The 20,221-nt window shown below is 36.1% G+C and overlaps 1 protein-coding gene across 1 annotated transcript; it reads right to left on the minus strand.

The window, feature by feature from the left end:
- Positions 1-4,935: 4,935 nt before the first annotated feature.
- LOC136207384 (phenylalanine N-monooxygenase CYP79D16-like) lies at positions 4,936-11,566 on the minus strand. Its single transcript, XM_065998651.1, has 2 exons — positions 10,598-11,566; positions 4,936-5,562 (listed from the first exon to the last, which is right to left on the minus strand). The coding sequence occupies exons 1-2, from the start codon at positions 11,564-11,566 to the stop codon at positions 4,936-4,938; spliced, it is 1,596 nt and encodes a 531-aa protein (XP_065854723.1).
- Positions 11,567-20,221: the final 8,655 nt, after the last annotated feature.

Below are 20,221 nucleotides of genomic sequence, written 5' to 3' on the forward strand. Positions count from 1 at the left end.
AGAGGAATGCCCAAATTTGAGTATCTTGAAGAGTACAGACGTGATACCTCAAGCTTCAGTTTCGCCTAGTACTGCCCCGACTTCTAGTGAATCCGTTAGTGCTGTTTTGGAGGTAGGAATGGGGAAGGATGAACATGACACTGCAGCTGAGTCTGTTATGAATCAGGTTTCTCATAAAGAGTCGACCTATGGTGAGTGGATGATAGTGCCCAAACGGAAATACACACCCCGAGTTCCTAAACAAGTTGCTGCCTCTGAGAAGAACCCAAGCCCCACTTTCGCCCCTTCTAATCATACCCCACAAGGCCAAGTGCAATACAAAAAGAATGGTTCCAGGGAGGTGAAAAACAAAGGTGTCGATCTTGGAAATGGAAACATCAACAAGGAGTTTACTTTCGGTGCCTCTAAGTCTAGTGGTGTGGCGGCTCCTAAACCTTCTTTTAGAGGCCCCCCTGGCTTTCGTGACCTTAGCTCCCATAATATCTTTGAGGATCTGTGTGATGAGATGCCTCTATGGATGTCGACAAAGCCTACAGGGGCAAGGAGAATGGTCGTAATCCTGATGGCTCTCCAGGCAGCAATAAGCGAAGTAGAGCTGGTAATGTTTCTTTAGAACCTCTTCTATCTAAACACTTGAATATGATTGCAGTTGAAGGAGGTCAGTCCTCTGTTGTGCAAAAGCAATAGCTTTCCTTGCTGTTTTTTGTTTCTCTTTTTCTTTATATTAATGATTATCTCTTGGAATTGCTTCGGAGCCGGTGGTAATGAGTTTCACCGGGCTCTGCGTCATTTGTTGTCTGTGCACAAGCCGGATGTGTTAGCTCTCCTTGAACCTCGTCTTCCCTTTTCGCGGGCGGAGGACCTGAGGAAGAAATTGAATTTTTCGAATGTGGATGTGGTAGATACAGAAGGTTTTAGTGGTGGTATCTAGGTCTTTTGGAACTCAGCTAAGTACAGAATTACCGTTCTTGCTAAAAATAGACAGTTTTTGCATACTCGAATTACTTGTGTGGGGGGTCCTTTGCATGGTTCCTCGTTCTTTGCCACCTTTGCTTATGTTCGTCCCCAACTTACTTTCAAACGCACTTTTATGTCTGAAATGATCACCCTGAAAGCCAGTGTGTTGGGTCCTTAGATTGTTGTTGGAGACTTTAACTGCATTAAGTCTATGAACGAGAAACAAGGTGGGTCCTCGAGTGTTCTTGATCGGTGTACCCGTTTCTCTAACTGGATTAATGATATGAATTTTGTGGATATGGGTTTCTCGGGCCCGTGTTTTACTTGGTTCAGGGGCTCTTCTCCTCGTACCCGTATTGCTTGTCGACTTGACCGTGCTTTATGTGATACTTCGTTTCGTAATTTGTTCCCAGAGGCCTTTGTTCGGCATCTTCCAAGGAACCATTCCGACCACGCACCTATATCTGTGAGTCTCCGCCTTAAGAAGTTGGGTCCTAGCAATAAGCCCTTCAGATTTGAAGCTGCTTGGCTCAACCATGAAAACTTCAGACATTTCTTCAGCTCGGTCTGGGATGGATCAGTGAGAATTGGCGATAGTCTTCAGAAATTGATTCCTAAGCTTCAGAGTTGGAACAAAGAGACGTTTGGGAATATCTTCTCTAGGAAGAGAAGTTTACTGCGGCGCCTTGCAGGTGTTCAAAAGTGCCTTAGTGATCGGATCATAGGGGGGATGATTCGGTTAGAAGCTAGACTCGTGAGGGAGCTTGACATTACTTTATTGCAAGAGGAAGTTCTTTGGTATCAGAAGTCACGCGTGAAGTGGTTGTGCTTTGGGGATAAAAACACATCTTTCTTTCACACATCTACTCTTATCCGTCGACGCAGGAACAAGATTAAGGGACTTAGAAATGATGCTGGGATTTGGGTTTGGGATGCTTCTAAGCTTAAAGAAATGGTCTCAAATTATTTTGAACATCTTTACACTGAAGAACTGGACTCTCGGCCTATTTTGACTTCTTGTAGTACGTTCCCTGCTCTCCCTAGCACGGCTGTTGCTAACCTTTCAAAATCTTTTACCCCTGATGAAGTTCGGTTGTCTCTTTTTGATATGAGCCCTCTCAAAGCGCCTGGTCCTGATGGCTTCCAAGCCGGGTTCTTTCAGAAGTTGTGGGCCTCGGTTGGGAATCAGGTCTGTGAAGCTGTTTGTTTGGCTCTTTCTTCAGGGTCTATCCCTTTAGGGTGGAATAACACATTGCTCACCACCATCCCTAAAATTTCTAATCCGGAATTGATCTCTCAGTTTAGACCCATCAGTCTCTGCAATGTGTTATATAAGACTATCACTAAGTGTATTGTTAATAGGCTCAAGCCGTACCTCCGCACTGTTGTTAGTCCTATGCAAAGAAGCTTTGTCCCCGGGCGTCAGATTTCAGATAACATTACTCTTCTTCAGGAAGTGCTCCACTCGTTTAAAAAGAAGAAAGGTAGAAAGGGTTTCATGGTCATGAAACTTGACCTCGAGAAGGTGTATGCTAGAATCTCGTGGGACTTTCTTAGAGATACCCTCAATGTGATGGGTTTGAATAGGCAGTTAACTGATCTTATTATGAACTGTGTTTCAGGGTCTCGCATGCGTGTTCTGTGGAACGGGGAGCAACTTCAGGGATTCAATCCTTCTCGTGGCCTTAGACAGGGAGACCCCCTATCCCGTTACTTGTTTGTGCTCTGCCTCGAAAGGCTTAATCATCTTATTTCTGATGCGATCCGGGATAAGGCATGGCACCCTATTGCTCTCTCCCGCGGAGGCCCTCTGTTATCTCACATCTTCTTCGCGGATGATATAGTTCTTTTGGCTAAAGCTAATGTGAACCAAGCTCTCGTAATCAGAGATGTTCTTCATCGGTTTTGTGCCAGCTCAGGGCAAAAAATCAGTCCGCAAAAGTCAAGAGTCTTCTTTTCCTCTAATGTCTCAAATGTTACTAGCAGAGGCATTTGTGATATTCTCGGGTTCTCCCAAACTAATGATCTGGGTATGTACTTGGGAATGCCCCTCCTCCACAAACGTGTATCTAAGGAAACTTACAAGCACGTGATTGATCGAGTGCATTCTAAACTTGCCGGGTGGAAAGAAAAGTGTCTGAACTTTTCCGGTCGCCTCACCCTTGTCAAATCGGTAATCTCAGCTATTCCTAGTTACTCTATGCAGACCACTCTCCTCCCTAAAAGTATTTGCAACAAAATTGATGCTTGTAACCGGGGGTTTCTTTGGGGCTCTCAAGGAGGCCAACGTCGAATTCATCTTGTAAATTGGGGTACTACTGGTTTGAGAAAAGCCAATGGAGGCCTTGGCATTAAGAGTATGCGGCGCTTCAACTTAGCAATGATTGGAAAGCTTAGTTGGAAAATCCTTGTGGATAATGACTCGCTCTGGGCTCAGGTTCTTCATGCTAAATACTGCGGTCAGAGGGTTGGCCTTAATAAGTTCCAAGCGAATCCTTCCCATTCATCCACTTGGAAAAGCATTGTGGCGGGCAGCTGTGTGATAAAGAAAGGAGTGGGTCGAATCATTTTTAATGGCAGGGATACCTTGTTTTGGCAGGATTGCTGGTGCGGTGACGTTAATCTAAGTTCTGTTGCGATTATTCCTCTCCCTGATGAGATGATGACTGCTACGGTCTCTGATTATTGGGACAGCGAGAACAACTCGTGGCTTTGGTCGGTCTTTTCACATTTCGTGAGTGCATCTAACATGCTCCGAATCGCTGCCTTTGTTGTTTGTCCGGACAACCCTATTAGTGATTGCTGGTACTGGCCTCAATGCTCCTCTGGCAGTTATGAAGTCAACACGGGTTATGAGATAATTGGGAGTGAAGACACTAGTAACCCTCGGCCTATCTGGAGCGTGATTTGGAAACTTAACCTCCCGGAGAAAATTAAATGTTTTTTTCGCAAGCTTCTCACAATGCGATTCTTTGTAACGTGAATAGAGTGAGACATCATTTGTCCTTGGATGCTTCTTTCCCTCGCTGTCTTGTCCCAGAGAATCTGCTACATCTGTTCCATGACTGTGCGGTTGCTCATCGCTTTTGGTGTTCTGTTATACCTCACAGCTTCTAGCATAATTTCTTTACTGTTGATCTTCATGCTTGGCTTTTAGAAAACTTGAACTGCCCCTTAGTCTATAAGAATATTCCTTGGTCAATATTTTTTGGTTTTGCAGTTTGGGGGTTATGGAAAGGGCGCAATGACTTTATTTTCAAAGGGTACTCGATTGTGGTTGTTAATATTGACAATGTGTTGAAACTTTGCAATGATTTTTTGAAAGCTCAGGAGATGTTGTGTGCCAGTTCTATGCTGGTGCCTAAATTGGTTTGGATTCATTGGGAACCTCTGGTTGCGGGTTGGTGGAAGCTAAATACTGACGGGGCTTGTAAAGGTAACCCGGGGATGGCCTCTGCGGGGGGACTTATAAGAGATATGAATGGATGTTGGGGCGGTGGGTTTGGACTGAATATTGGCTTCTGTACTTCTACTATCGCTGAACTTTGGGGCCTTTACTTTGGTCTACTCTTAGCCTGGGAGAAGGGCCTTAAAAAGGTGGTGATTGAGATCGACTCTAAAGTGGTGCTGCACTTCATGACGGACATGGTTGCAATTCATCATCCGTTCTCCTGGCTTATTTACAGATGTATCTCTCTTCGTGACAGGGATTGGGATATTCGGTTTGTCCATGTGTTTAGGGAAGGGAATAGAGCGGCTGACTGGTTGGCGAACTTCGCAGGTTCTTGTTCTTTGGGTCACCATGAGTTTGGTGCGCCTCCTGCAGGCTTCCAGGAAATCCTCTCAGATGATCACAGGGGTTCTGTCCATAGTAGAGTTGTAAGGATGTAATTTGTTCTTGGGTTCTGTTTCTCCCGTGGTTGTTCTGGGCTTCTTGCCTTCTTTGTCTAACCAAAAAAAAAGAAAATGATGGCTTGATTAAGTAAGGTAAAGATGATGTGGCAAACGAGGAATTGCTGATGCAACCAAAGGCTTAGCAAGGGCCAAACTATGGAAAGACTCAGATAAATCAATGTTTTGTTGATTAGAAGGTATTTTCCAACTAAATCCTTGAAGAAGCCTTGCAAACAACATCAAAGTAATGGAAGTTCCCATTGCAGCGCCAGGGCATCCTCTCTTTCCTGTGCTAAATGAGATAAATCTCAAATTGGACCTAGTTAACGTAACTTGATCACATCCATTCAAATGCCTCTCAGGCTTGAACATCTCAGGTTCATCCCAAACTTTAAGGTTTCGTCCTAACCCCACACGACTCAGCAAGACATGGCTACCTTTAGGGATAAAGTAGTTTCCAACTGTTGTATCAGCCATGGAAACATGAGGTAGATTGAATGGAACTATTGGGTGGAGACAGAAGGCTTCTCTTGCACATGCTTTTATGTAATTCAACTCGGACAAATCTGATTCTTCAACAAGTCTCTCTTTTCCGACTACTTTATCTAATTCTTCTACAGCTTTTTCCATTATTTTTGGTTGGTTCGGCATCTCTGCTACTGCCCATTCCACAACATTTGAGGGATTATCGACTATTGCCACCATTATTTCCTGCAAATTCTATAGTATTAGAATTATAATTGTTGAATGGATTTAATAGAAGAAAGCCGGACAAATTTCATATGTGGTGTAGAACGTTATCTCGTTTCACAATTTCATTTTGTGTCCTAATAGATACGATTTTACAGGTAACTTCAAACTATGGCAGAGAGAGTGGAGGTAGAGGGAGAAAGGAAAAGATAGTGAAAGGAGTGGGGCTGCTTTTAAAGAGAGAAATGTAGAGTTGTAGAAGGAAAAAGGGCATAAAAAGTAATTTCATATTAGGTGGGTCAATTTTTGACAGGTCAAACTGCTAACGTGTCTGTAACGTTAACTTCGTATTGAGCTGTCATTTTTCCCTGTTATACCATAGTTGTAGAAGGAAGAAGGGCATAAAAAGTAATTTCAAATTCCGTGGGTCAATTTTTGAATTTTTGACAGGTCAAAATACTAACGTGTGTGTAACGTTAACTTCGCGTTGACCAGTCATTTTTACCTGCTATATACCATAGTGTGGGATGACTTACTGTTGTATATTGCGTGAAAGAAAGAAAAAAAGAAAGAAGATAGGAATTATAAAACTGCAGAATGTTTCTTTATTAATTCTGTAACTCTTTAAATAGAGTTAGAATCTAACTAAAACTCTGATTACATTCCTAAGTTTTAGGGATACTAACAGCACCAAAAGACTAGGTAAATATAACGTTAAAATAAATTTAGAAAATAACAGAATTTATTAAAACCTAATTTCAGCTTTATGGCACGTTTCCAACACTCCTCCTTGCCTTAATAGCTGCATATGCCAAGTTGAATTCTCAAACCTTCAAATCTGCCTCTTGGAAGAGCCTTTGTTAAAATATCTGCTTTTTGATCATCACTGCTGCAATACAGTAGTTTAACTTCACCTTCTCTTTGCACTTCTCTCAAAAAAAATAAATTAATCTTAAAGTGCTTCGTTGTGTTATGAGAAACAGGATCATTCGAAATTGAAATTGCAGCCTGATTATCAACATAAATCTTTGTTGGATCATTTTGCTCCATTTGTATATCTCCAAGTATCTTTCTGAACCAAATTGCTTGATTTACAGCAGTAGCAGCTGCCACATACTCAGCTTCTGCTGTACTTTGAGCCACCATATTTTGCTTCTTCGAACACCATGAAAATACACCGGATCCAAAACTGAAACAATAACCTGTTGTGCTTCTCAAATCATCAACTGAGCCTCCCCAATCACTATCAGAATACCCTTGAAATAAGAAATTCTGGCAGTAGCTGTACTTAATACCATAATCTTTAGTGCCTTTGACATATCTAACAATTCTTTTAGCAGCTTGAAGATGAATTTCACTAGCACAGTGCATGAATCTTGAAAGTATACTTACTGCAAACATAATATCTGGTCTGGTTGCAGTAAGGTACATTAAGCAACCAATTAAGCTTCTATAATGATGCTCATCAACTTTATCAGCTCCATCATCCTTGCTAAATTTCTCCTTGTTGTTCATTGGAGTTGTCGTTCTTTTGCAATCCTCCATATGGAATTTTTTGAGTATTTCTCCTGCATATTTCTTTTGGCAGATGAAAACTCCATCATCATCTTGTTTCACCTCCATTCCCAGGAAAAATGTCATCAATCCTAGGCCTGTCATTTCAAATACTTGGAGCATTTCATCTTTAAATTGGTTTATCAACTTCTCATCATTACCTATGACAAGCAAATCATCAACATAAACAGAAACTATGGTTAGATTAGAATCTGTCTGCCTCACATACAAGGTAGCCTCACTTGGACTTTTGATAAATCCAAGATTATGAAGATGATCATTGATCCTGCTGTACCAGGCCCTAGGAGCCTGTTTAAGACCATACAATGCCTTTTTTAGCTTGTAGACTTTCTCCTCCTGTCCCTTAACTTGAAATCCTTCTGGCTGTTCTATAAATATCTCCTCCTGTAAGTAACCATTTAAAAAAGCAGACTTCACATCTAAATGGTAAACTTTCCAGCCCTTTTGTGCAATTAATGCCAATAACATTCTGATTGTGTCAAGTCGAGCTACTGGAGCAAATGTTTCTGAGAAGTCCACACCAAACACTTGTGCATAACCCTTCACTACCAATCTGGCCTTGTATTTGTTTACAGAACCATCTGGATTGAGTTTGGTTCTATAAACCCATTTGACGCCTATCGATTGTTTGTGTTGCGGTCTATCCACCAATTCCCATGTGTCATTCTTTTCGATCATCCTCAACTCTTCTTTCATAGCATCAATCCACTTGTCATCTTTTTCAGCTTCTGTAAATTTTGCAGGTTCTAAGATGGCAATGTTACTTCGTTCATAAATTTCAGACAAGAGTCTTGTACCTCTAACTGGAACATCATCAACATCATCATCAAATTGTTGTTGGAACTTTGAAAATTCCTTTTCAATTTGCTCTTCCCAATTCCATTGCTTTTCTTCCATGAAGTTTACATCTCTACTCACAATAATTTTTCCATTTTGGGGCTGATAAATTCTATAAGCTTTGCTAAGACCACTGTATCTAATAAAAACTCCAGGTTCTGCCTTTTTGTCAAGTTTATCTCTTTTGACCTGTGGAATATAAGAAAAACAGACACAACCAAAAGTTTTTATATTATGTAAATCTGGCTTGTAACCAAACCATGCTTCAAACGGTGTCTTATGCTTCAGAACTCTTGTTGGCAGCCTATTCAGTAGAAATACTGAGGTGTTTGCAGCTTCTGCCCATAAACTTTTTGGTAGTTCTTTCTCATGTAGCATGCACCTGGTCATCTCCATGATACTTCTATTTTTTCTCTCACTCACACCATTCTGTTGTGGAGTATAAGGAGCAGTGAGCTGATGTTCAATGCCAGCTTCCTCACAGAATTTGTCAAATGTCTTATTTGTATATTCTGTCCCATTATCCGATCTGATTATGCGCAACCTACAACCACTTTGATTCTCCACTAATGCTTTATATTTCCAAAATATATTAGCAACCTCAGATTTGCACTTGAAGAAATAAATCCAACAAAATCTGGTATAATCATCAATAAATGTAATGTAATATTTATTACCATTTAAAGATGAAGTCCGTTGAGGTCCTGCAACATCTGTGTGAACCAGTTGAAGCTTGTGTGATGCTCTCCAAGTTGTTTGAGGAAAAGGTTTTCTTACTTGCTTGCCATATTGACAAGCCACACAATCAGCTAGCTTATCTTTTAGCAATGGCAAGCCTCTCACCAAAGCATGTTTCTGCATGTATAGAAGTCCACCATGATGGTAGTGACCAAGCCTTTTGTGCCATAACTCAGTGTTGCTTATGGTCTTTGAGAAAAACATTTTCTCCTCCTCCATTAGATTCAAAGCATAACTTTTAGCCCTTTTTTTCACCTTGAAAACATCTCTGCCTTTTGCATCTTTGATTAAGCACCACTTGTCTTCAAATATGACTTTAAAACCTTTTTCAACCAGCTGTGAAACACTAAGCAAATTTTGGTCAACATCAGGAACATATAATACATCGGTAATATGCTTCAAACCTGACAAACTTTCTATAGCCACTGTTCCTTTTCCTTTAACTGATATGAAATCACCATTTCCAATTTTGACCTTGGATACAATAGCTTTGTCAAGCTCCTTAAAGAGCTTTACATCATTGGTCATGTGATTTGTGCAACCACTGTCTATGAGCCAAGAGTCACTGGAGCTGTTGTTTGTAGCATAACATGTTGCAATAAAAAGTTCCTCCTCTTCATATTGGTCAGTTGTCACTTTTGCCTCTTCGTGTTGCTGAGATTTGCATATCTTTTCCACATGTCCCATGTTGCCACACTTTCTGCATTTGATATCAGGCCTCCACCAACATCTTTTTTCGGGGTGATTTGATTTTTTGCAATGTGGACATGGTGGAAAAGTTTCTCGTTGTTTGTTGGAGCCTTCTGTTTTCTTGTACTGCTTCTTTTTGTCATTTTTCTTGCCTTTGTATCGAGATATTTGTGCTTTGGTATGAAAAGCACCATGTACTTCCTCCTCTTGTCTCATCATTCTTCTCTGCTCCTGGGCCTGCAAAGCATTCACTAATTCTCCCAAGGAGATACTTGACAGGTCTTTTATTTCCTCCAATGATGATATCTTGGATTCATATTTTTCAGGTACAGTGACAAGTATTTTCTGAACAATTCTTTCATCAGGAAAATCCTTACCAAGAAGTCGTACCTTGTTTACTATGCTTAACAACTTGTCAACATAGTCTTTTATGGTATCTGCCTCCTTCATGCTCTGCATCTCAAATTCTCTAATTAGATTGAGTACTTGCATGCCTTTGACTCTTGTACTGCCTTGATATTCAGTTTTGAGATAATCCCAAATATCCTTAGCAGACTGCAGATTCATAATTCTTGTGAATATTACACTTGAAACATCAGAAAAGAGACTTGCTTTTGCCTTAGACTTTCTTGTTTTTCTTTCTTTGTGATTTTTTAGCTGCGCCATTGTAGGATTTGGTGGTAGTTGAGCAATTTCATAGTCTTCCTCTACGGCCTCCCAAAGATCTAGTGCTTCAAGATGAACAGTCATCCTGATAGCCCAAGCTTCATAATTAACACCATCAGAAATTGGTGGTGTAATTGTTGTGAATGAAGTGTCTAACTCCATATGTATTTTTCTCAACTTACAGATCCCTCAAGATGAACAGCTCTGATACCAATTTGTTGTATATTGCGTGAAAGAAAGAAAAAAAGAAAGAAGATAGGAATTATAAAACTGCAGAATGTTTCTTTATTAATTCTGTAACTCTTTAAATAGAGTTAGAATCTAACTAAAACTCTGATTACATTCCTAAGTTTTAGGGATACTAACAACACCAAAAGACTAGGTAAATATAACGTTAAAAGAAATTTAGAAAATAACAGAATTTATTAAAACCTAATTTCAGCTTTATGGCACGTTTCCAACACTTACAAAGTCGTACATAGTATAACAAAATACAGATTGTACCAAAATGTGAAATGTGATCAACGTTATGAAATTTACGAGGAATTACAATTATTTGAGCTTGAATTTCTTGTTTGGAAAGTAAATGGTTTCCATTAGCATCCTTTAATGTAATAAACATGTCGAGTAAGTCCTCAACTTCTTTATAATTACCACTGCTACTCCAGTTTTGAAACCTTTCTTGAATAATGGGATCTTGATATTTGTTCATAATGGTGTTAGCTTCCTTGATAAGCTTGTCATGGTTACCAAAGTCAAATGGTACCAAGCATGGAAAATAATCTGAAACACAAAATGAATATGTATTAGCAAGGATACTGAGAATTGCACCAACATGCTCTTCATCTTCAAAACTAGGTCCTTCTTCATAATTATTCCCAAAAGATCTCCTGCTCAACACTATATTCCTTGTCAGATTTCCAGCATAGTGTTGTGAAACATATCTAATGTTTACTAAACCATGGTTTTCAGGTTTTCTACATAAGTTGCACACATATCGAACAAGGTGGTTAGCTTCTTCGAGTCTTTTCGCGTAGAAAAACTTATGTTTCGCAGGAGAAAGCATTTGAGATACAACAATTCTCTTCATTTTCTGCCATTGCTCTCCGAATGGAACAAGTACTGTTGTCAAGTACCCATTGCTAGTAATGCGTGTGGACATGCTTATCGGTCTGCTCGCGAAAACAGAATCTTGAGCTTTTAAGAATTCGCAGCTAAGATTAGGACATGTCACAACTATCGTATGAACATCTCCTAGACGGATACAAACAATTTCGGTGTTTAGTTCTTTCATAAGATTGTGAATCCATCGAAAGACTGCAGGCTTGCTTTTAAGCATAGTCGGAATGCAGCCAATGATAGGCCATGGTTTTGGACCGGGAGGTAATGGAAGTTGAGTTGATGATAGGTTGAGGAATTTAAGGAAAGTAAGGAAAAGCATTGACATGAAAAGAATGAAGAAGAGAAATGGTTTAGGATTTGAAAGAGAGATTAATAGTAAGGTTATTATGTTCTCCATTACAATGCACTAATTAAAGATACTAATATTTAACATGCTCAAAACAATCTCCTATTTATAGAAATTACATAAAATAAAATGTATTTCTTATAGTCACATTTATGTTATGGTTGTGAGGAGAGACATATGTAGAGGTGGCAAAAGTATATACGAAGGTCCGATGATATGATACAAAATTGATATTCAATTTTAATGTTTGGATTTAACTTAGTATGTAATGTGTTATTTTTTGGGTTGGGTTGGGTTAGGGTTGATGTGCTAACCTGAAAACGATACGAATGACACGAATATTTAAAATTATTGTTATATTCTCTCGTATTTTTATATGTCATTTTATTAATAAAGATAATAAAATTATAATTATTACTTGCAAATATGATTCAAAACTCCTGACTTGTTATAAACATAGTATATGCTCCCTAACATGATATTAACTGACTTTTCAATTGTTAATATTAAGATATTAATCTAAAAGTGACATAAAGTATTTAAAAATAGTATCATACTTCTTATATTTTTAAAAGTTGTCGTTAATATATATACATAACAAAAGTACATGTAACCTGAAAACACGACACGAAATCGATACTAACCCGAACAGGTTAATACAATTGTGATACGAAAGTTTTGGATTGAGTTTGGGTTTACTCTTTTTAATACGAATCCAAAAAGGACACGACTCGAATACGAAATTGTCGGGTCAAGAAATATGTTATGATGATGCAGCAGATTAGGTATGTGATTTTAGTAATATTTACTAGTATGGTTTTTACTTTATTGGTCAATTCCTAGGCTAGGCCTTTATTAGATAGGCCACCAGTTGCTTGCGTGAATTACTAGTCTATCAAATAATAAGGGACTCAAGTTGTTTGCATTTGGATCACATCATATACCAAGGATAAAAAAAATACAAGTTGATGAAAAATCAACCAACGAAAAAAGGAACATGAGGAAAATATGAATAACTAGAACACCTTTCGTAGCTAATAATTGATTATATACGGGAATATCCTACTAAAAACTTTCAGAATTCACAAGAACTTTGGAAATTTGAAACTCACAATTTCATTTATAATAATGTTATTAATTCATAAGTCGTCTCCTTACAATGATAACAAACCTTTAAATAAGCAAAATCCTAAATTAAAATCATAAATAGAATAGAAAATAAAATCATAATTAGAAAAACGAAAATACAAATTAATTCGAAAATAATACTAATTCAAGGTTTTGATGCCCCAATGATTGAATTTAGCCAAAAAAAAATGATAAGGCTATGAATTTTGACCGTTAATCAAATCAAACTAGGGTTGAGAAACATAAAAAAAATTCAATACTTTAAAATTTGATAGAATTTACTGAATTGCTCATTATCTTACCCCATCAAAAACTCTATAACAAAAAAATTGTATATGGAGAGCACATCTTATCACCAAAGAACATCTCCAGAAATCATGATCTTTCCCTGCATATAATCCTCTTACAAATTTATGCTTAATAAACCTAAATTTCTCTTTCTTTTTTCTAATTTCTTTTTCAATTTATCCGATGTATTTTATTAAAGCGTTAATTTCAAAAAAAAAAAAACTTATATGAATTTACTAATTTGCAGATAAGTGTATGTGATTTTTATTTTTTATTTTTTTTTGTTAAAACATATGCTTAAAAAAATTCAATTTACAAATTTTAACTTTTAGATTGATATTGTCAAATTTTAATGAACCTCAAAATAAAAAAAATTCCAAAACTTAATGGTATTCTAAATAATTTTAATTCTTCAACTTTTTAGTTCTGAAATTATTATGTGTTATCACACATCTTTAGGGAAGGAAATAGAGTTGCTGATGCATTGGCAAAGTTTGGAGTCTCTTCCTCAGTGAGCAATTGGTGGCCTTCAGCTCCTGCTTTTTGCCACAATTTATCAATGATAACATTTGTAGTATTTCACACTTGCGTTTTTCTTGACTTTTCCTATCTTTTCTCCTCCCCTTTTTTTTTTGTTCTCCTTCCTCTTCTCTTGTTCAAACACTCACTTTTTTCTTTTATTAATATATTGTGGGTTTGTCAGTATTTAGACCATGGGTGCTTATCCCGCCCAAGTTCTGTCTCATCCCAATTTCTATAAAAAAAATTGTTAGGAGAGAATAAGACAATATTTAGAGAGAGATTCCAAATTAATAATTTTAAAAAATAAAAAAATATGATTTCATAGTAAATATATTATTAAATAAATTTAATTCTTGAAATTTTCTATTGATAATTATCAATGATCAAATTGGTAATGTGGATCAAATAGACTAGGGTTAATAAATAAAAAGAAAAGGACAGCAGAAGAAAGAAAGAAAGAAGGAAATGGAAAAATGACAGTTATTGCAGTGACAAATACAAGAAAGTTTTATTAATCTTTGACAATTTTAAATGCAATTAGGCACTTGTGAGGGCATCTCCAACCCTCACCAATTTGAGGGATGGAGATGTAAATTGGCGGTCGTTGGCACTCCAACCACCGTCAACACTGCAAGCCTAATTGTCGTGTGTCAACTTCAACTAAAAATAGTTGAATTTGGCTATACACCAAATACTAAATATATTCTTTAGTTAATTTTTTTTTTATAAAATTTGTTTATAAAATCTGTTTTTTACATTCTTGCTACACCGAATTTTTTTATGGTTTTAATTCATTAGTTTCGTTTTATTTTAGGCTTTTGCAATATTAATTTTGGCTAGGGATGTAAATGGGGTGGGGATTCCCCATCCGCATTGGTGACCCACCTTAACGAGACAGAAAATCCTGATAAGAATTTCCATGAGACGGGAATGAGAATAATTTTGTCTTTCATGATAGGGTTGGGGCAGGATGGGGAAAGATATCCTCGTTCTGTGGTATTTTTTAATTAGCTCTCGAATTAATTTTTATTATAAATTATTGATAATGATAATAATAATAATGTGTACAAAATAATAAAATATTAATAAAAGTGTTATATAGAATGAAATAAAGTAACGAATATTCTTTTTGATGTTATAAATAGTGTAGTGTGTTGGAGAAAAAAGAGGATTTGATGTATAGAAAATAGAAATAGAGATAGCAAACATGTGTACGTATTAACACCAAACATGAGTTTTATTTAACTAACCCTAGTCTATTTTCTAGCAGAAGAAATAAGGAAACCAATTTCACATGGTTCATAAATATTAAATACATCTCACACCAGGGGCGGAGCCAGTGGGGGGCGGGGAGGATCGGCCAACCCTCCGACCAGGGGCGGAGCTAGGGGGGTAGAGGAGGGTCTCCCGACCCTCCGACCCTCCGGAATACCCTTGACGAATAGTGGTTCAGTCCCGAGCAGCCCCCCAAAATAGTTAAAATTAGTACTTATAATGTAGAATGTGATTATATGACATAAAACTAAGTTTGCATAGTTGGTTGTAGTGATAGTTAAAGGAATCTCTACATCCAATTGGTCCTATGTTTGAATCTCCCTCTCATCACTTTTTATCTCATTTTAATTTTTTTCCTTAAACATCATTCTCCTTCAAAAATATAATTTTTAATCATTATTAACCTCATTCTCTTTTATTGTTTTTAATTACAAAATTCATGATCGAGAAGACAATTTGATGAATAATTTATCCGATGGATAAAATTGCACCATTTTAGACGTTAGGGGTAAAATTGATCTTAGGTGTAAACATTAGAGTATTTTTGCACCTTATCCTTACTTTATATTGAATCTCACTTGTTTTGTACCTTAATGTTTACAATTATGATCAAATTTACCCTTATATTATAAAAAAATTAAAAATTTTGATTTGACTACTATGAATCAAAGCCTTAAGTTGTTATTAAGAAAAAAAATCTCCATGCAATGGAGCCCTTCCGGACTTGGAGCTCTGGCTCCGCCACTGCCTCCGACCCCGCCGGAAAACCCCAGAGAGGGGGTTTCCGAATTGACAATTATATCCTTTGGTTCTTTCGTAATTTATGTGTTGTAATTTAAAGTTAACCAGCAAGCAACAGTGACATAACACGTATATCAGTTCACAAATTTTAAAATATTTTATTTGCTTCTTGGAAAGGTTTTTAAGCAATTTATCCTAACCATCACGTTGCACCTTTTTAATATTTTCAAATTTCTATATCAAATCAATTAGTTTTTTTCAATAAACTATTTTACTTTAATTTTAACTTAATTTATATATTTTCAGTTATTAAATAATTTAATTTATTAAATATAATTCTTATTTAAAAATGGGATAAAATATATAATTCTTATTTAACTTCTAACGTTTACAGATTGGGACAATTTTACTTTTAATGTCTAAAATGATTCAATTTTACTCCTAAAGTTGATGTTTTTACAATGACTCAAGTTATCAACGTTAGGGGTAAAGTTAATCTTGGCTACTAATGTTAGAGATAAAATTGCACATTTTAGACGTTAAGAGTAAAATTGTTACTGTCTATAAACGTTAAGTGTATTTTTACACTTTATCCCTTTAAAAATCAAACTAAATAAAAATAAGGAATTATATTGTGTTATAAAGATTATGATTATAAATTATTGTTTATATATTGTTACTGTCTATCGAAATAAGAAGAAAGACTTGCATATGGTTTTCATTGACTTGGAGAAAGCATATGATAAGGTACCAAGGGAAGTACTTTGGTGGGCCTTGATAAGGAAAGGCATTTCGCGGAAATATATTGACATCATAAAGGACATGTATGAGGGAGTATGCACGAGTGTACGTACTAGTGTTGGGAAAACTGAAGAGTTTCCTATTACGATTGGAGTGCATCAAGGTTCCGCACTAAGCCCATTTCTTTTTGCCATCGTTATGGATGAACTAACAAGTTCACTTCAAGATGGTATACCATGGTGCATGCTGTTTGCAGATGATATTGTGTTGGTTGATGAGACGAAAGAAGGAGTGGAGATGAAGTTGGAACTATGGAGGCAAACTCTAGAATCTAGAGGCTTTAAGTTGAGTCGAAGTAAGACAGAATATTTGGAGTGTAAGTTTAGCGGCCGTAGGAGTAGGGAGGCAGGGACAATCACCCTAGATGGGAGAGTTGTTCAGGCCTCGGATTGCTTCCGGTATTTAGGATCTATTATCCAAACGGATGGAGAAGTAGATGGAGATGTTGCCCATAGGATTAAAGCTGGTTGGTCGAAGTGGAAGAGTGCTACGGGTTTCCTTTGTGATCCCGGCATGCCTAATAGATTGAAGGGAAAATTCTACCGGAAGGCAATTAGACCAGCATTGTTATATGGTACGGAGTGTTGGGCAGTGAAACACTGCCACATCCATAAGATGTCGGTGGCGGAGATGCGTATGTTGAGATGGATGTGTGGTCACACGAGAAAGGACCGGGTGCGTAATGAAATAATTAGGACAAAAGTAGGGGTTACATCTATTGAGAATAAAATGAGAGAAAACCGACTAAGGTGGTTTGGCCATGTGAGACGTAGAGCGCTTGATGCGCCGGTTAGGAGAACCGAAGAGTGGCAAAGGGATGTAGTGGTGAGGGGTAGGGGAAGACCTAAGCAAACTTGGAGGAGGGTGATCGAGAGTGATATGAGTTTATTGGGAATTGAGGAAAATATGGTAGTGGATAGGAGTGGAGGGAGCGAATCTGTGTCGCTGACACGACTTGATTTTCACGGTTTTATATGATGGTTCATGTTAGCCGACCCCGAATCATTTCGGGACTAAGGCTTTGTTGTTGTTGTTGTTGTAGATAGATTGTGATTATAAATTAATTTTTTTTCTATATATTAAATTAATTTAAAAAATAATTTTATTGTGCTATAAATTGAATTGATATTATTGTTTTTTAAACTGAGTTAGGCCATGTTCTTTATCACTTAATTTCAGTAACAATCAATTCAATTCAGTTAAGGTAAATTCAATCCAATTCAGTTCAGTAGCAATCAGTTCAGTTCAGCATTCAGTTTCAGCATCCAATTTCAGTATGCAGTAATTTATCATTATTTATTATATTATATTTATTTATATATAATTTATTATTATTATTATTATTATTATTTATCTATAATTTAATATTTTTTATTATTATTATTATTATTTATAGTTTATCATTATCTATAAATTAGATAAAAGTCAAGAAATGATAGTTTATTAAAGTATATATCGTTTAATAAAAAAAATTAAAACTAAAGTATGCATCCATATTATGAATTATTTCTCAAATTTACCGAATTTATCAATGTTAGGGATAAAATTGCACCATTTTAAACGTTAGAGGTAAAATTACTCCTGACTCAAAACGTTATTTTTGCACTTTAACCCTTAATTAGAATAAAAAGTTAAGAGTTTGTATTCATATGAAGATTTGTATTTAATTTCATAGGCTTTAAATTATATGTAAATTTGTGTTTGTATGTAATTTGTATTTTTAATTTAAATTAGACTCATTTTTATTTAATTTCATATGCTTTTACCGAGCCAAGATTTTATCAACCGTGGCTTTTATTGGATATTCAATTTAGTTTTATCTTTAATAATATATTTATTTATTATTGATATTATTAAAAAAAAAAATTTTGATTCGTAAGTGTATCCATCGCCGACAGGCGTGGCTATTCACTTTCGCAGATGGTTTGCACCTCTATGGGTGGGATTGCTGGCCACGGAAATTCTTTCCATTTCCAAAGACGAGGATCGAACCCTGGACCTTTGGTTAAGGGAGGAGGAGCCTTTACCACTCTACCACAATCCCGTGGTTATATTATTAAATTTATTAGAACCATTATTATTATAATAAGTTTATTAATGTCCAATATTATCATTAAAATTATTTTAAAGTCTAATATCATCATTATTGTTAAGTTCGGTAGCATTCAGTTAAGTTCAGTAGCATTCAGTTAAATTCAGTTCAGTTCAGTTCAGTTCAGTATTCAGTAATATTCAGTTCAGTTCAATTCAATTCAATTCAATTCAATTCAGTTCAGTTTTTTTCAGCGATAAAGAACAGAGCCTTAATATTATTGTTCAAATAAAAATATCGTTTTATCCCGTGGAATGATAAAAAAAAATTACACAATCCTTGTCCTACTCATTTTTTTTTCTATTAAGCCCCTCCAAACCTTCAATCCTGGCTCCGCCACTGTCTCACACAAACAGAAAACATTTATGTGATATCTCTTTGGTTTGTGGAATACAATAAAATAGTTATTTCATCGGAATAGCATACGTATTCCTTAATAATATATATTCCCGTATTTGGTTGATGGAATGTGATAAAAAGAAATAACTAGATTGAGTTCAAATGACAACATGACCCTCACGTATAATTTCTTGTTTATTTTAAAAAAATAATTATTAACATCAACTATTCAAATATTTAATATATATTAAAAGTCAAAACGGGAAAACACTGAAAACGGAGAAAAAATAGGAGAAATGCAGAAAACGTGAAAAACATAGAATATCCAAGCAAAAAAATGCAGAAAATGGAAAAACGCGGAATACAAGAAAAACGTAAAAAATATGAAAATGAGAAAAATGGAAAATAACATGGGGTAAAGGAAAACATAAAAGATGGGAAAATGCAGCAAACAAGAAAAACGAAGAATAAGAGAAAAATAGTACAAACGGAAAAAACACAAAAAAAGAGAAAAAACTGAAAAAATGTGAAAAATATGAAAAACACAAAACATAAAAAACAAGGAAAGCGAAAAAAAGCATAAAACGAGAAAAATGCAGGATACAAAAAATAGTAAAACGAGGAAAACGGAGAATATCGGAAAAATGCAGCAAACGGTAGTATTCTACATTTTCCCAGTTTCTCCACTTTCCATGATCTTGCCCGTTTTCATGTATTATGTGTTTTTCCTGTATTCTGTATTTTTTCCGTGTTCTGCGTTTTTCTTGTATTTTTCATTTTTCCTATATTCTCCTTTTTCACGTTTTTCCATTAATCTGCATTTTTCTTGTATTTTTGTTTTACGTGTTTTTCCTATATTATGCATTTTCCTGTATTGTCACATCCGTGTCCCTAATTTTAGTTATTATACCCAAATATTAGGTTATATTATAGTTATTTATTGATTAGTGAATTAATTGAGTATTGTGGATATAGTTTGGAGGCTAATTTTAAGCTTTAAGTGCAAAATTAAAAGTTTAGGGTAAGTTTTAAAAGAAGATAAATTTCAGAGGGACCAAAAAAGAAAATTTCCCTTCTTGAGAAGCTAAATATCACATTCCCACATACTGATTTTCGTGCTTACCAATTAAGCACAATTCCAAGATTTGGATGTTCTTCATCATCCACTCCATCACACCCTCCTTCTCCTTCAAACACCCAAAATGATCCAGCTCCAGTGATTCTTTGATTGCCGGAGATTGCACCGTCTGATCGTCGTGAAATTTAAACTGTAGCTTCTAGAGACATATTTCTAAGTTCTGACCGGAGGGATTTTGATTTCGATATTTATAGAAGGAGTTCGGCCTAAACAGATTCTAAGACGAATTTGGTGTTTAGTTAGAGTTTTCTACAAATATTGTTAAATAAGTAACTATCAACTACCCTTTTGAGTTTTTATGTATATATATGTGTATATAACTCTATATTTTTCAGAAAATTAAATTTTTGTGGGAGTTTTTGACATGCATTTGATTAATTAG

The sequence above is a fragment of the Euphorbia lathyris genome, chromosome 9 (assembly GCF_963576675.1).
Source record: "Euphorbia lathyris chromosome 9, ddEupLath1.1, whole genome shotgun sequence".
NCBI classification, from domain to species: domain Eukaryota; kingdom Viridiplantae; phylum Streptophyta; class Magnoliopsida; order Malpighiales; family Euphorbiaceae; genus Euphorbia; species Euphorbia lathyris.

What these genes read in the sequence shown, in the direction of transcription:
- LOC136207384 (XM_065998651.1), bottom strand. Translation starts at nt 11,566, where the DNA reads ATGGAGAACATAATAACCTTACTATTAATCTCTCTTTCAAATCCTAAA. An exon ending in AAATTCAAGCTCAAATAATT is followed by an intron (nt 5,563 to 10,597) that starts GTAATTCCTCGT and finishes TAGAATTTGCAG; the next exon opens with GAAATAATGGTGGCAATAGT.